Source organism: Schistocerca americana, chromosome 7 (genome assembly GCF_021461395.2).
Source record: "Schistocerca americana isolate TAMUIC-IGC-003095 chromosome 7, iqSchAmer2.1, whole genome shotgun sequence".
Lineage (NCBI taxonomy): Eukaryota > Metazoa > Arthropoda > Insecta > Orthoptera > Acrididae > Schistocerca > Schistocerca americana.
The window spans coordinates 619,599,715-619,615,731 of NC_060125.1; the positions used below are offsets into that span (position 1 = coordinate 619,599,715).

A 16,017-nucleotide genomic window follows, 5' to 3' on the forward strand; every position below is an offset into this window, starting at 1 on the left:
TAGCCATGGCGCGGTACGTTTGTATCGAGACAGATTTCCAGAACGAAGGTGTCCTGACAGGAAGACGTTCGAAACAATTGATCGGCGTCTTAGGGAGCACGGAACATCCCAGCCTATGACTCGCGACTGGGGAAGACCTAGAATGACGAGGACACCTGCAATGGACGAGGCAATTCTTCGTGCAGTTGACGATAACCCTAATGTCAGCGTCAGAGAAGTTGCTGCTGTACAAGGTAACGTTGACCACGTCACTGTATGGAGAATGCTATGGGAGAACCAGTTGTTTCCGTACCATGTACAGCGTGTGCAGGCACTATCAGCAGCTGATTGGCCTCCACGGGTACACTTCAGCCAATGGTTCATCCAACAATGTGTCAATCCTCATTTCAGTGCAAATGTTCTCTTTACGGATGAGGTTTCATTCCAACGTGATCAATTTGAAAATTTTCACAATCAACATGTGTGGGCTGACGAGAATCCGCACGCAATTGTGCAATCACGTCATCAACACTGATTTTCTGTGAACGTTTGGGCAGGCATTGTTGGTGATGTCTTGATTGGGCCCCATGTTCTTCCACCTACGCTCAATGGAGCACGTTATCATGATTTCATACGGGATACTCTATCTGTGATGCTAGAACATATGCCTTTACAAGTACGACACAACATGTGGTTCATGCACGATGCAGCTCCTGCACATTTCAGTCGAAGTGTTCGTACGCTTCTCAACAACAGATTCGGTGACCGATGGATTGGTAGAGGCGGAACAATTCCGTGGCCTCCACGCTCTCCTGACCTCAACCATCTTGACTTTCATTTATGCGGGCATTTGAAAGCTCTTGTCTACGCAACCCCGGTACCAAATGTGGAGACTCTTCGAGCTCGTATTGTGGACGGCTGTGATACAATACGCCATTCTCCAGGGCTGCATCAGCGCATCAGGGATTCCACGCGACGGAGGGTGGATGCACGTATCCTCGCTAACGGAGGACATTTTGAACATTTCCTGTAACAAAGTGTTTGAAGTCACGCTGGTACGTTCTGTTGCTGTGTGTTTTCATTCCGTGATTAATGTGATTTGAAGACAAGTAATAAAATGAGCTCTAACATGGAAAGTAAGCGTTTCCGGACACATGTCCACATAACACATTTTCTTTCTTTGTGTGTGAGGAATGTTTCATGAAAGTTTGGCCGTACCTTTTTGTAACACTCTGTATATAAATGACGTAGTAGATAGTGTCGGAAGTTCCATGCGGCTTTTCGCCGATGATGTTGCAGTATACAGAGAAGTTGCAGCATTAGAAAATTGCAGCGAAATGCAGGAAGATCTACAGCGGGTAGGCACTTGGTGCAGGGAGTGGCAACTGACCCTTAACATAGACAAGTGTAATGTGTTGCGAATACATAGAAAGAAGGATCCTTTTTTGTATGATTATATGATAGCGGAACAAACACTGGTAGCAGTTACTTCTGTAAAATATCTAGGAGTATGCGTACGGAACGATTTGAAGTGGAATCATCATATAAAATTAATTGTTGGTAAGGAAGGTGCCAAGTTGAGATTCATAGGGAGAGTCCTTAGAAAATGCAGTCCATCAGCAAAGGAGGTTCTTTACAAAACACTCTTGACCTATACTTGAGTATTGCTCATCAGTGTGGGATCCGTACCAGGTCGGGTTGACGGAGGAGATAGAGAAGATCCAAAGAAGAGCGGCGCGTTTCGTCACAGGGTTATTTGGTAAGCGTGACAGCGTTACGGAGATGTTTAGCAAACTCAAGTGGCAGACTCTGCAAGAGAGGTGGTCTGCATCGCGGTGTAGCTTGCTGTCCAGGTTTCGAGAGGGTGCGTTTCTGGATAAGGTATCGAATATATTGCTTCCCCCTACTCATACCTCCTGAGGAGGTCACGAATGTAAAATTAGAGAGATTCGAGCGCACACGGAGGCTTTCTGGCAGTCGTTCTTCCCGCGAACCATAGGCGACTGGAACAGGAAAGGGAGGTAATGACAGTGGCACGTAAAGTGCCCTCCGCCACACACCGTTGGGTGGCTTGCGGAGTATAAATGTAGATGTAGATGCAGATGTAGACGTGACAGTGACTTGTAATGCAGGTGGTGGGCCGACTGACAGCCAGCTCTGTTTCACCTCTGTTGCAGGAAGAGTGGGCATCACGCTGAACATTGGCTGGCACGAGCCCCTGACCAGCAGCCCCAACGACACAGCTGCGTCGGACCGTCAGCTGCAGTTTGAGGTGAGCACTACCCGCACAACCCAAGTTGACACTCGGCGCGGTGGCCGGTGGGAACCACTCTGAATAAATTTCCCGTTTACAGTCACTCCTATCAACCACCGTGCTGAATGTCAACTTGTTTTGCGCGGACAACAACAGCCAGCACCTCCTTCGCCAGAGTACCCTCATTTCATCTGTTTCTACATACTCCACTACTCAGTGCATGGCAAAGGGCTCTTCGTGCTACTTTCAGCCACTCCATTTCTTGAAGAATGAGATTTTCACTCTGCAGCGGAGTGTGTGCTGAAATGAAACTTCCTGGCAGATTAAAACTGTGTGCCGGGCCGAGACTCGAACCCGGGACCTTTGCCTTTTGCGGCCAAGTGCTCTACCAACTGAGCTACCCAAGCACGACTCACGCCCCGTCCTCACAGCTTTACTTCTGCCTGTATCCTTTCTAGGAGCACTAGTTCTGCAGGGTTCGCAGGAGAGCTTTGTAACCGCCCCCTCACTTATCGACCTTAATGACAGTGAAAAATTAAACCGCATGTACCTAATGAAATTTGGGAAAAGCAATCGTCACCGAAGTTAATTTGTCGGTAAAGAGGGAGGAAAGGGTTACATCTAAATGAAAGGAAAAATGCAAATGAAACTGGTGGAAATTAATTTTGAAATGGGGTAAAGTTAACAAAGAAAGTAAATGTGCGGCCGTTACGTTAACAATTAACTAGCGGTAATTAGATATTTGAGATTTGGGGAAAATTACGGTCGCCAGTCCTATGGACAATTACTATAGTAACTGAAAAAGAAAGATTATTGCACATATAATTAGCACTAGAAGCGTGGCAACTGAAGGTTGACATGTGTAGTGTGAAACTGAAAGTTTGTCAGAAGTAATAAATTTCGCTACACTCTGACTTAATTTAGCAAAAGAATTAATAAAACCGGAAAATTGAAAGTTAATTTAGTGACTGAAGTTAATAGTGAGCTTTCTTTCTGAAGCACATCGAAATTCAGTAAAATACGGTTAGTCTTGGACTACCTCAACAATCATTTCAAAAGCTACTTGAATCTACGCAATTTAGAACTAAGAGATTTAACTTTGAACTTGAATTAAATGATTCTGAACAATTAACAAAAGTAAAATTTAGTACGTACCAAGCTGAGCTGCAGTCACAGGTAAGCTAAAATACGGTAACAAAACTCGCACTCTTAATTTGTGCTTGTGTAATCTAAATATTGTAGCCAGCTATGAAAACTTTAACTGAACTTTGAAATTAAAGCAGTGAAATCGAATGATGCTGGCGTTTGAATTTCAACGACACTCGGGTTCATTCCCGAAAAGGAAGGGACCCTGCTTGGTAATGCAATTGGGACAATGAGCAACAAACGTTCATGCTAAGTTGCTGTAATTTTGTGATGCAACAAGTTTAAAAGTTTGAAAAGCTGAGGTCTGCCATACAGTTCTAAAACTTTACGTGCTTCCAGTCTTCCTTGTTGGTTGATTGAAGATTTGAAGCCGTCGATCGAGGAGGTGGCGACAATCACTCATTGTCGGCCGTCGCTGTTGCAGAAGCTGGATGTTGGCGCGCCTTCTTCTCGACACGGTCACCAGACGAAACGGGCTCTTGATGAGAGCCAGCTAATGCTTCCCGTCCGCGACACCGTGTCAGAAACTATCACCGCAAGTCGAGCGCAATTACATGCTGCCAAACCCCGAAAGCGCGGCAACTCGCGGGAGCGTCACACAACACCTGCTCCACTCGCTACTCCAGCCAGACCCTCTCTGCTCTGCCCGCGCTCCACGCGGCAGAGTTAACACTACCAAAGATCCTAAACACTTTGGTTCCCCACACGACCTATCGATGTAATGGTTCGATAGCATAGTTTCCCTTGGCCAGACCCAGCGTAAAAATACAAATAATCTTTACACAACAAACCAATTATACATCGACATAAATGCATATATATACAAATAGTAAAACAATTACAATATACAAAGACACAGAAACGTCATATATTCAGGTAACAAAATAAGGAAAAAAAATTATAGTACAATAGATGGAAATACGAGGATATGCATTTCCGGCGTTACAGCTTCTGTAAAGTTTGGAAGGTAGGAGGCGAGGTACTGGCAGAAGTAAAGCTGTGAGGACGGGGCGTGAGTCGTGCTTGGGTAGCTCAGTTGGTAGAGCACTTGCCAGCGAAAGGCAAAGGTCCCGAGTCTCGGTCCGACACACAGTTTTAATCTGCCAGGAAGTTTCACTCCTTTTCTTGATTCTCTCGCAAATGGAGTGAGACAAGAGTGACGGATCTGTGTATGTCTGCGTACGATCCATAATCTCCCTTACTTTGTCTCTACTGAAGATGAACGTTAGAGTTGGTAGAATCTTACGGCAGTCAGTCGCAAGTGATGGCTCTCTAAACTTTTTCAACTGTCTTTCCGGAAAAGGTCGTGTTCATATCCTGAACAACTTTGGGATTAGGCGCCCTGCCGACGACGTCGCTATTAGATACACAGTACTATCTTAGATAATGGAAGGAATCATCCATCTGCATCTACAGAAGCACGTAGTCGCAGTATAGCGCACGGCGGACGGTACTCCATTCCAATGACAGCGTCTTTCTGCCCTATTCCAACTGCGAACTGTGCGAGGGAAAACAACTAGCTATGCAGAGTAATCCTTAACTGCTAACTGCTGTCTACAAAGGTTGCTAGCTGAATCTTCACTAAAAAATAAACAAAAGGTGTCGTTACAACTTACTGTCAGAAACGTTTCATCTGTGTAACATGGCAACGAAGTTGCCGTGTGCACTAATTGCAATACACTGGACTGTAAACATTCAGTCAGCCATTTGCTGTTGTTGACAGACAGTTATGGGATTCAGATCTGAGGAATTGATTGATACGGTTTTTATTTACCGTCAGAAACATAAAATTCTGCTGCTGCTCGTATGTATGCGTCATATTTTCCTGGCAGACAATATTCCACTCCTAGAACATTTCTGCTTATAACTTGTCGGTTGAGAGGGAAAGGTCGCTGTCCACCTGTGATGGTCAACACTGGTAGACCTCTACATTGCAGTGGAGGAGGCAGTCCTGCATTCCGTGGAACGCCCACGGGATACTATGTAGTACTCGGAGGTTAACTACACGCAACCAACTGCCACAGTAGCCTCTGTGGAGAACAGAGCATGAACAGTTACTGTATCCCTCCCATGTCCAACGTCAGCAGGAGATGAACACAGATCTTCATTTCCACCACCGTAGAACGTTATGCTATTGGCTGCTGAACCAAAACGCCATAGATCAACAATTCCTCAGCAAAACACAGTCAATGCATGAAGCAACATTCTCCAGAAATGACAATCGTAATTAACAGAGTTACCATGTTTGGGCCGACGAAAAGCCAGACACAATACTGTAGGTATATTCTCAGCATCCGCCCTCCAACAATATTTCGGGAGGAATACAATTTGAACTGCCTGGACGACTCGATGTATCAACTTCTTGCAGGTTCTTCATACCGTTCTCCCTTATCTACCGGAAGATGTTACGCTGGCAACACGACAGAACATGTAGCTGCTTCATGACGAAGACCCTGCACGTCATCAGCTTACTGCGGCTCGCTATTTGAAAGAACACTAACGCGGGAAGTGGAATGGACGTAACTGACTTGTTGTACGACAGATATGCTGAGATATCAGACGCTTCCCATCGAAAACGCTGCAGGAGTGTCTTCGTTGCAGCTGCAGCGAGTTCCTGTAATATTATCGCAGTTTCCCGTCCCGCATGACAGTTACGTTATGTGGGCTGCGTGAACCAAGGCGGAACCGTAAACGCATAATAACACGTACATCACACTTGGCGGGAGACTCTATTGTTCTATGGATCTTTATTTGCTCACGTTTCTCTCAGGATTGAAAATTACGACATGACGCAGTTCACTGCATACTAGAGACACTGCCGAACACATCAGCGCAAAGCTTCATCGGATTTTTTTTTTTTTTTTTTTTTTTTTTTTTTTTTACTTTGGTTGTAATTTTGCGGCCAATCTGAAGTCGCAAAAAAAAAAAATGTATCCCTCGTATCTGTAGCGTTACCTTCCATGTATGGTCCAAGTTTGATATGTTACTTGTCAGTGAAACATCATGCGAAAGCTACTTTCGTCCTAAGTTTTGGACACCAGCTTATGAACATTATCAATATCACACATTGAGGTGACAAAAATCATTGGATATCGCTATGCACATATACAGGGTTATTACAAATGATTGAAGCGATTTCACAGCTCTACAATAACTTTATTATTTGAGATATTTTCACAATGCTTTGCACACACATACAAAAACTCAAAAAGTTTTTTAGGCATTCACAAATGTTCGATATGTGCCCCTTTAGTGATTCGGCAGACATCAAGCCGATGATCAAGTTCCTCCCACACTCGGCGCAGCATGTCTCCATCAATGAGTTGGAAAGCATCGTTGATGCGAGCTCGCAGTTCTGGCACGTTTCTTGGTAGAGGAGGTTTAAACACTGAATCTTTCACATAACCCCACAGAAAGAAACCGCATGGGGTTAAGTCGGGAGAGCGTGGAGGCCATGACATGAATTGCTGATCATGATCTCCACCACGACCGATCCATCGGTTTTCCAATCTCCTGTTTAAGAACTGCCGAACATCATGATGGAAGTGCGGTGGAGCACCATCCTGTTGAAAGATGAAGTCGGCGCTGTCGGTCTTCAGTTGTGGCATGAGCCAATTTTCCAGCATGTCCAGATACACGTGTCCTGTAACGATTTTTTCGCAGAAGAAAAAGGGGCCATGAACTTTAAACCGTGAGATTGCACAAAACACGTTAACTTTTGGTGAATTGCGAATTTGCCGCACGAATGCGTGAGGATTCTCTACCGCCCAGATTTGCACATTGTGTCTGTTCACTTCACCATTAAGAAAAAATGTTGCTTCATCACTTAAAACAAGTTTCGTACTGAACGCATCCTCTTCCATGAGCTGTTGCAACCGCGCCGAAAATTCAAAGCGTTTGACTTTGTCATCGGGTGTCAGGGCTTGTAGCAATTGTAAACGGTAAGGCTTCTGCTTTAGCCTTTTCCGTAAGATTTTCCAAACCGTCGGCTGTGGTACGTTTAGCTCCCTGCTTGCTTTATTCGTCGACTTCCGCGGGCTACGCGTCTAACTTGCCCGCACGCGTTCAACCGTTTCTTCGCTCACTGCAGGCCGACCCGTTGATTTCCCCTTACAGAGGCATCCAGAAGCTTTAAACTGCACATACCATCGCCGAATGGAGTTAGCAGTTGGTGGATCTTCGTTGAACTTCGTCCTGAAGTGTCGTTGCACTGTTATGACTGACTGATGTGAGTGCATTTCAAGCACGACATACGCTTTCTCGGCTCCTGCCGCCATTTTGTCTCACTGCGCTCTCGAGCGCTCTGGCGGCAGAAACCTGAAGTGCGGCTTCAGCCGAACAAAACTTTATGAGTTTTTCTACGTATCTGTAGTGTGTCGTGGCCGTATGTCAATGAATGGAGCTACAGTGAATTTATGAAATCGCTTCAATCATTTGTAATAGCCCTGTACTGATGGCGGTAGTATCGTGTTCACAAGGCATAAAAGAGCAGTTCATTGGGGGAGCTGTCACTTGTACTCAGGTGATTCACGTGAAAAAGTATCCGACATGATTATGGCCGCACGATGGGGGATTAACAGACTGTGAACGCAGAATGGTAGTTGAAGCTCGACCCACGGAACGTTCCATTACGTAAATCGTTACGGAATTCAATATTCCAGATCGACACCATTACCTCTCAAAGCGGCTGGCGCAGTGGCCGACGGCCTTCACTCAACGAACGAGAGCAGCGGCGTTTGCGTAGAGTTGCCAGTCCTAACAGACAAGCAACACTGCGTGAAATAACCGCAGGAATCAATGTGCGACGTGCCACGAAGGTATCCGTTACCTCAGTGCGGCAAATTTTGGCGTTAATGGGTTACGGCAGCAGACGACCGACGCGGGAGCCTTTGCTAACAGCGCGACATCACCTGCAGCGTCTCTGCTGGGCTCGTCACAATATCGGTTTAAACCTAAAGGTTTGGTCAGGTGAGTCCCAATGTCAGTTGGTAAGAGCTGATGACAGAGTTAGTCTGGCTCAGGTTTCATGAAGCCTTGGACCCATGTTGTCACAAGGCACTGAGCAAGCTTGTGGTGGTTCCATAATGGTGTCGGCCATGTTTACATGGAATGTACTGGGCCCACTGGTCCAATTGGACTGATCACTGAGTGGAAATGGTTGTGTTCGGCTGGCTGGAGACCATCTGTAGCCATTCATGTACTTCATGTTCCCAAATATCGATGGAATTCTTATGGATGACAATGTATCAATTCACTGGGTCAGAGTTGTTTGCGATTGGAGTCAGAAATATTCTGGACAATTTGAGTGAATGAATTGGCCACCCAGATTGCCCAACATCAATCCCACCGAACATATATGGGACATAATCGAGAGGTCAGTTCGTGCGCAAAATCCTGTACCGGTAATACAGTACTGGCCATTAAGATTGCTACACCAAGAAGAAATGCAAATGATAAACGGGTATTCATTGAACAAGTATATTATACTAGAACTGACATGTGATTACATTTTCACGCAATTTGGGTGCATAGATCCTGAGAAATCAATACCCAGAACAACCACCTGTGGCCCTAATAACGGCCTTGATACGCCTGGGCATGGAGTCGAACAGAGCTTGCATGGCGTGTACAGGTATAGCTGCCCATGCAGCTTCAACACGATACCACAGTTCGTCAAGAGTAGTGACTGGCGTATTGTGACGAGCCAGTTGCTCGGCCACCATCGACCATACGTTTTCAATTGGAGAGAGATATGGAGAATGTGCTGGCCAGGGCAGCATTCGAACATTTTCTGTATCCAGAAAGGGCCGTACAGGACCTGCAACATGCGGTCGTGCATTATCCTGCTGAAATGTATGGTTTCGCAGGGATCGAATGAAGGGTAGAGCCACGGGTCGTAACATATGTGAAATGCAACGTCCACTGGTCAAAGTGCCGTCAATGCGAACAAGAGGTGACTGAGACGTGTAACCAATGGCACCCCATACCATCACGCCAAGTGATATGCCAGTATGGCGATGACGAATACGCGCTCCCAATGTGCGTTCACAGCGATGTCGCCAAACACGGATGTTGTAAATGATGCTGTAAACAGAACCTGGGTTCATCAGAAAATAAGACGTTTTGCCATTCGTGCACCCAGGCTCGTCGTTGAGTACACCATTCACCATCGCAGGAGCTCCTGTCTGTCATGCAGCGTCAAGGGTAAGCACAGCCATGGTCTCCGATCTGATAGTCCATGCTGCTGCAAAAGTCGTCCAACTGTTCCTGCAGATGGTTGTTGTCTGGCAAACGTCCCCATCTGTTGACTCAGGGATCGAGACGTGGCTGCACCATCCGTTACAGCCATGCGGATAAGATGGCTGTCAAAAATGGCTCTGAGCACTATGGGACTTAACATCTATGGTCATCAGTCCACTAGAACTTAGAACTACTTAAACCTAACTAACCTAAGGACATCACACAACACCCAGTCATCATGAGGCAGAGAAAAGATGGCTGTCATCTCGACTGCTAGTGATACGAGGCCGTTGGGATCCAGCACGGCGTTCCGTATTACCCTCCTGAACCCACCAATTCCATATTCTGTTAACAGTAACTGCATCTCGACCAACGCGAGCAGCAATGTCGCGATACGATAAACCGCAATCGCGATAGTCTTCAATCCGACCTTTATCAATGCGGGAAACGTGATGGTACCCATTTCTCCTCCTCATACGAGGCATAACAACGACGCTTCACCAGCAACGGCGATCAACTTCTGTTTGTGTATGAGAAATCGGTTGGAAACATTCCTCATGTCAGCGCGTTGTAGGTGTCGCCACCGGCTCCAACTTTGTGTAAATGCTCTCAAAAGCTAATCATATGCACGTCACAACATCTTCTTCCTGTCAGTTAAATTTCATGACCGTAGCGCGTCATCTTCGTTGTGTAGCAATTTTATCGGCCAGTAGTGTACTTACGCAGTTATGGACGACTATAGAGGCAGCATGACTCAATATTTCTATGGGGGACTACCAACGACTTGATGAGTCCTCGCCACATACAGTTGCTGCACCACGCTGGCCAAGGAGGTCCGACACGATATTAGCGAGTTACGCATGACTTTTGTCACCTCAGTGGACAACGTTTTGCTGAAGACTCAGGATGTCTGTGAGGAGAGCATGGTGTTTTCAGGGCGGCCTGTGGGCACACCCGATCTTCACGGAGGAGGGTGATTTCCCAGAGGTGGTGAAGCAGCGGGTGGCGGACAACAGCCGGCAGGAGGGCCGCACCAGGTCGCGCCTGCCCACCCTCTCGACAGAAGAGGTAGACCTCATCAGGGGTGAGTACACCTGTATCTAGCTGTACGTCGCTGTTAACTGAGTGTCAAGCAAGCCAGTGACCAGTAAATATTGTAGTGGAAGTATATAACTGGGCTCAAGGAAAAGTAGCAATTCAGTTAAACCTTAATCTTCTGCCATGTCCAGTAAATATTGCAATGGAAGTGTATAACTGGGATCAAGGAAAAGTAGCAATTCAGTTAAACCTTAATATTCTGCCGTGTCCAGCAAATATTGCAATGGAAGTATATAACTGGGCTCAAGGAAAAGTAGCAATTCAGTTAAACCTTAATCTTCTGCTGTACCCAGCAAATATTGCAATGGAAGTATATAACTGGGCTCAAGGAAGAGTAGTAATTCAGTTAAACCTTAATCTTCTGTCGTGTCCAGTAAATATTGCAATGGAAGTGTATAACTGGGATCAAGGAAAAGTAGCAATTCAGTTAAACCTTAATATTCTGCCATGTCCAGCAAATATTGCAATGGAAGTATATAACTGGGCTTAAGGAAAAGTAGCAATTCAGTTAAACCTTAATCTTCTGATGTACCCAGCAAATATTGCAATGGATTTATATAACTGGGCTCAAGGAAAAGTAGCAATTCAGTTAAACCTTAATCTTCTGCCGTGTCCAGCAAATATTGCAATGGATGTATATAACTGGGCTCAAGGAAAAGTAGTAATTCAGTTAAACCTTAATCTTCTGCCATGTCCAGCAAATATTGCAATGGAAGTGTATAACTCGGCTCAAGGAAAAGTAGCAATTCAGTTAAACCTTAATATTCTGCCATGCCCAGTAAATATTGCAATGGAGACGTATAACTGGGCTCAAGGAAAAGTAGCAATTCAGTTAAACCTTAATCTTCTGCTGTACCCAGCAAATATTGCAATGGAAGTATATAACTGCGCTCAAGGAAAAGTAGCAATTCACTTAAACCTTAATCTTTTGCCGTGTCCAGCAAATATTGCAATGGAAGTATATAACTGGGCTCAAGGAAAAGTAGCAATTCAGTTAAACCTTAATATTCTGCCGTGCCCAGTAAATATTGCAATGGAGGCGTATAACTGGGCTCAAGGAAAAGTGGCAATTCACTTAAACCTTAATCTTCTGCCATAGAAGAAAGTTGGAGATCTTTGACAACCAGTTTTAGGAATAAGTTTTTTTTTTAAATATTCACAGCATTTTAACAAAACCTAAGTACGTTGTCTACCTCGACGTTTTCACAGAATGGCTTCCAGACTGCTGCACAACATGTGGACTGGTATCACATCCTTAGCCCTTTTACACTCAAATGAAACTGTCCAGTTCCAGAGATCCTCTCTCTGGAACCATACAGTTTCATTTGACGAAAACTCCTGTGCCAAGGTTTCAGGCATGATCCACTGTTTCGTTCAGTGCCGAGGCACTTTTCCAATACAGTTGGAGAGCCTCTGAAATACTGTTCAGGTTTAGGGGGAATACCACGTGCACTGAGGTGTGATTGGATATCTGGATTGAGAAGGGAGGCGTTCTAGGAGAGTCCGTGCAGGTGTGCAAAGCCGCTGTGCCACGGGGGTGCAATGGTTGACACCTCTGTTTAGTGAGCAAGAGACCTAGGTTGAAATTCCGAACTTGGTACAAATTTTCATTCGTCTCTTCAGTCTGCATATAAATTTTACACTATTGACTCGAAGATGACGGAAACAGTATCGTAGAAACCTGCAGTGGATATCGTAGCTATCATGGACATAAGCTACCACGTAGATCGATATTTCGTTAGCAAACTTTCCTTTTTTCAATTTGTTGCTCGCCCTCCTCTGAGTGAACATTATACATAGCAGAGGGTACGTCCCATTTTTCCAGATATTAGGCATTTTCCCATTCAATTGAGATATGGAGCGCGGGAATAATAACTATTAAAATTCCTCTGTGCGTCATGTAATCAAGCTAATCTTATCCCCACGATGCTGATGGAATCGATGTGTAGAGGGTAGAGTAGTATATTCCTGCAGTCATCATTCAAAGCCGGCTCCTGACGTTTTGTAAGTGAGGCTTTCTCGCGATAGCTTACATCTACATCTACATCTACATCTATACTCCGCGAGCCACCTTACGGTGTGTGGCGGAGGGTACTTATTGTACCACTATCTGATCCCCCCTTCCCTGTTCCATTCACGAATTGTGCGTGGGAAGAACGACTGCTTGTAAGTCTCCGTATTTGCTCTAATTTCTCGGATCTTTTCGTTGTGATCATTATGCGAGAAGGGACCGATGACCATAGCAGTCTGGTCCCTTTAATCCCCCAAACCAACCAACCATTACGCGAGATATATGTGGGCGGTAGTAATATGTTGCCCATCTCTTCCCGGAATGTGCTCTCTCGTAATTTTGATAATAAACCTCTCCGTATTGCGTAACGCCTTTCTTGAAGTGTCCGCCACTGGAGCTTGTTCAGCATCTCCGTAACGCTCTCGCGCTGACTAAATGTCCCCATGACGAATCGCGCTGCTTTTCGCTGGATCATGTCTATCTTTTCTATTAATCCAACCTGGTAAGGGTCCCATACTGATGAGCAATACTCAAGAATCGGACGAACAAGCGTTTTGTAAGCTACTTCTTTCGTCGATGAGTCACATTTTCTTAGAATTCTTCCTATGAATCTCAACCTGGCGCCTGCTTTTCCCACTATTTGTTTTATGTGATCATTCCACTTCAGATCGCTCCGGATAGTAACTCCTAAGTATTTTACGGTCGTTACCGCTTCCAATGATTTACCACCTATGGCATAATCGTACTGGAATGGATTTCTGCCCCTATGTATGCGCATTATATTACATTTATCTACGTTTAGGGAAAGCTGCCAGCTGTCGCACCATGCATTAATCCTCTGCAGGTCCTCCTGGAGTACGTACGAGTCTTCTGATGTTGCTACTTTCTTGTAGACAACCGTGTCATCTGCAAATAGCCTCACGGAGCTACCGATGTTGTCAACTAAGTCATTTATGTATATTGTAAACAATAAAGGTCCTATCACGCTTCCCTGCGGTACTCCCGAAATTACCTCTACATCTGCAGATTTTGAACCGTTAAGAATGACATGTTGTGTTCTTTCTTCTAGGAAATCCTGAATCGAATCACAAACCTGGTCCGATATTCCGTAAGCTCGTATTTTTTTCACTAAACGTAAGTGCGGAACCGTATCAAATGCCTTCCTGAAGTCCAGGAATACGGCATCAATCTGCTCGCCAGTGTCTACGGCACTGTGAATTTCTTGGGCAAATAGGGCGAGCTGAGTTTCACATGATCTCTGTTTGCGGAATCCATGTTGGTTATGATGAAGGAGATTTGTATTATCTAAGAACGTCATAATACGAGAACACAAAACATGTTCCATTATTCTACAACAGATTGACGTAAGCGAAATAGGCCTATAATTATTCGCATCTGATTTATGACCCTTCTTGAAAATGGGAACGACCTGCGCTTTCTTCCAGTCGCTAGGTACTTTACGTTCTTCCAGCGATCTACGATAAATTGCTGATAGAAAGGGGGCAAGTTCTTTAGCATAATCACTGTAGAATCTTAAGGGTATCTCGTCTAGTCCGGATGCTTTTCCGCTACTAAGTGATAGCAGTTGTTTTTCAATTCCGATATCGTTTATTTCAATATTTTCCATTTTGGCGTCCGTGCGACGGCTGAAGTCAGGGACCGTGTTACGATTTTCCGCAGTGAAACAGTTTCGGAACACTGAATTCAGTATTTCTGCCTTTCTTCGGTCGTCCTCTGTTTCGGTGCCATCGTGGTCAACGAGTGACTGAATAGGGGATTTAGATCCGCTTATCGATTTTACATATGACCAAAACTTTTTAGGGTTCTTGTTTAGATTGTTTGCCAATGTTTTATGTTCGAATTCGTTGAATGCTTCTCTCATTGCTCTCTTTACGCTCTTTTTCGCTTCGTTCAGCTTTTCCTTATCAGCTATGATTCGACTACTCTTATACCTATGATGAAGCTTTCTTTGTTTCCGTAGTACCTTTCGTACATGATTGTTATACCACGGTGGATCTTTCCCCTCGCTTTGGACCTTAGTCGGTACGAACTTATCTAAGGCGTACTGGACGATGTTTCTGAATTTTTTCCATTTTTGTTCCACATCCTCTTCCTCAGAAATGAACGTTTGATGGTGGTCACTCAGATATTCTGCGATTTGTGCCCTATCACCCTTGTTAAGCAAATATATTTTCCTTCCTTTCTTGGCATTTCTTATTACACTTGTAGTCATTGATGCAACCACTGACTTATGATCACTGATACCCTCTTCTACATTCACGGAGTCGAAAAGTTCCGGTCTATTTGTTGCTATGAGGTCTAAAACGTTAGCTTCACGAGTTGGTTCTCTAACTATCTGCTCGAAGTAATTCTCGGACAAGGCAGTCAGGATAATGTCACAAGAGTCTCTGTCCCTGGCTCCAGTTCTGATTGTGTGACTATCCCATTCTATACCTGGTAGATTGAAGTCTCCCCCTATTACAATAGTATGATCACGAAACTTCTTCACGACGTTCTGCAGGTTCTCTCTGAGGCGCTCAACTACTACGGTTGCTGATGCAGGTGGTCTATAGAAGCATCTGACTATCATATCTGACCCACCTTTGATACTTAACTTAACCCAGATTATTTCACATTCGCATTCGCTAATAACTTCACTGGATATTATTGAATTCTTTACTGCTATAAATACTCCTCCACCATTGGCGTTTATCCTATCCTTGCGGTATATATTCCATTCTGTGTCTAGGATTTCGTTACTGTTCACTTCCGGTTTTAACCAACTTTCCGTTCCTAATACTATATGCGCACAATTTCCTTCAATAAGAGATACTAATTCAGGAACCTTGCCCTGGATACTCCTGCAGTTTACCAATATTACGTTAACTTTTCCTGTTTTTGGTCTCTGAGGACGGACGTTCTTTATCAACGATGATAATGTCCTCTCTGGTAAGCCGTCAGGTATTTTATCGTTTCGCCCAAGGGGGGGGGGGGTCCCTCTAACCTAAAAAAACCCCGTGTGCACGCCACACGTACTCTGCTACCCTAGTAGCTGCTTCCGGTGTGTAGTGCACGCCTGACCTGTCTAGGGGGGCCCTACAGTTCTCCACCCAATAACGGAGGTCGATGAATTTGCAACCATTATAGTCGCAGAGTCGTCTGAGCCTCTGGTTTAGACCCTCCACACGGCTCCAAACCAGAGGACCGCGATCGACTCTGGGCACTATGCTGCAGATATTAAGCTCAGCTTGCACTCCGCGTGCGATGCTGGTTGTCTTCACCAAATCAG

General features: G+C 45.0%; 1 protein-coding gene across 1 annotated transcript in view; it reads left to right on the top strand.

Annotated features, from left to right (window-relative positions):
* Positions 1-16,017, top strand: part of LOC124622452 (myrosinase 1-like) — a 124,156-nt gene that overhangs the window by 73,406 nt on the left and 34,733 nt on the right. Inside the window, exons 6-7 of the mRNA XM_047148153.1 lie at positions 2,157-2,251; positions 10,556-10,703. Coding sequence (XP_047004109.1) covers positions 2,157-2,251; positions 10,556-10,703 — 243 coding nt within the window. The remainder of the gene's footprint in view (positions 1-2,156; positions 2,252-10,555; positions 10,704-16,017) is intronic.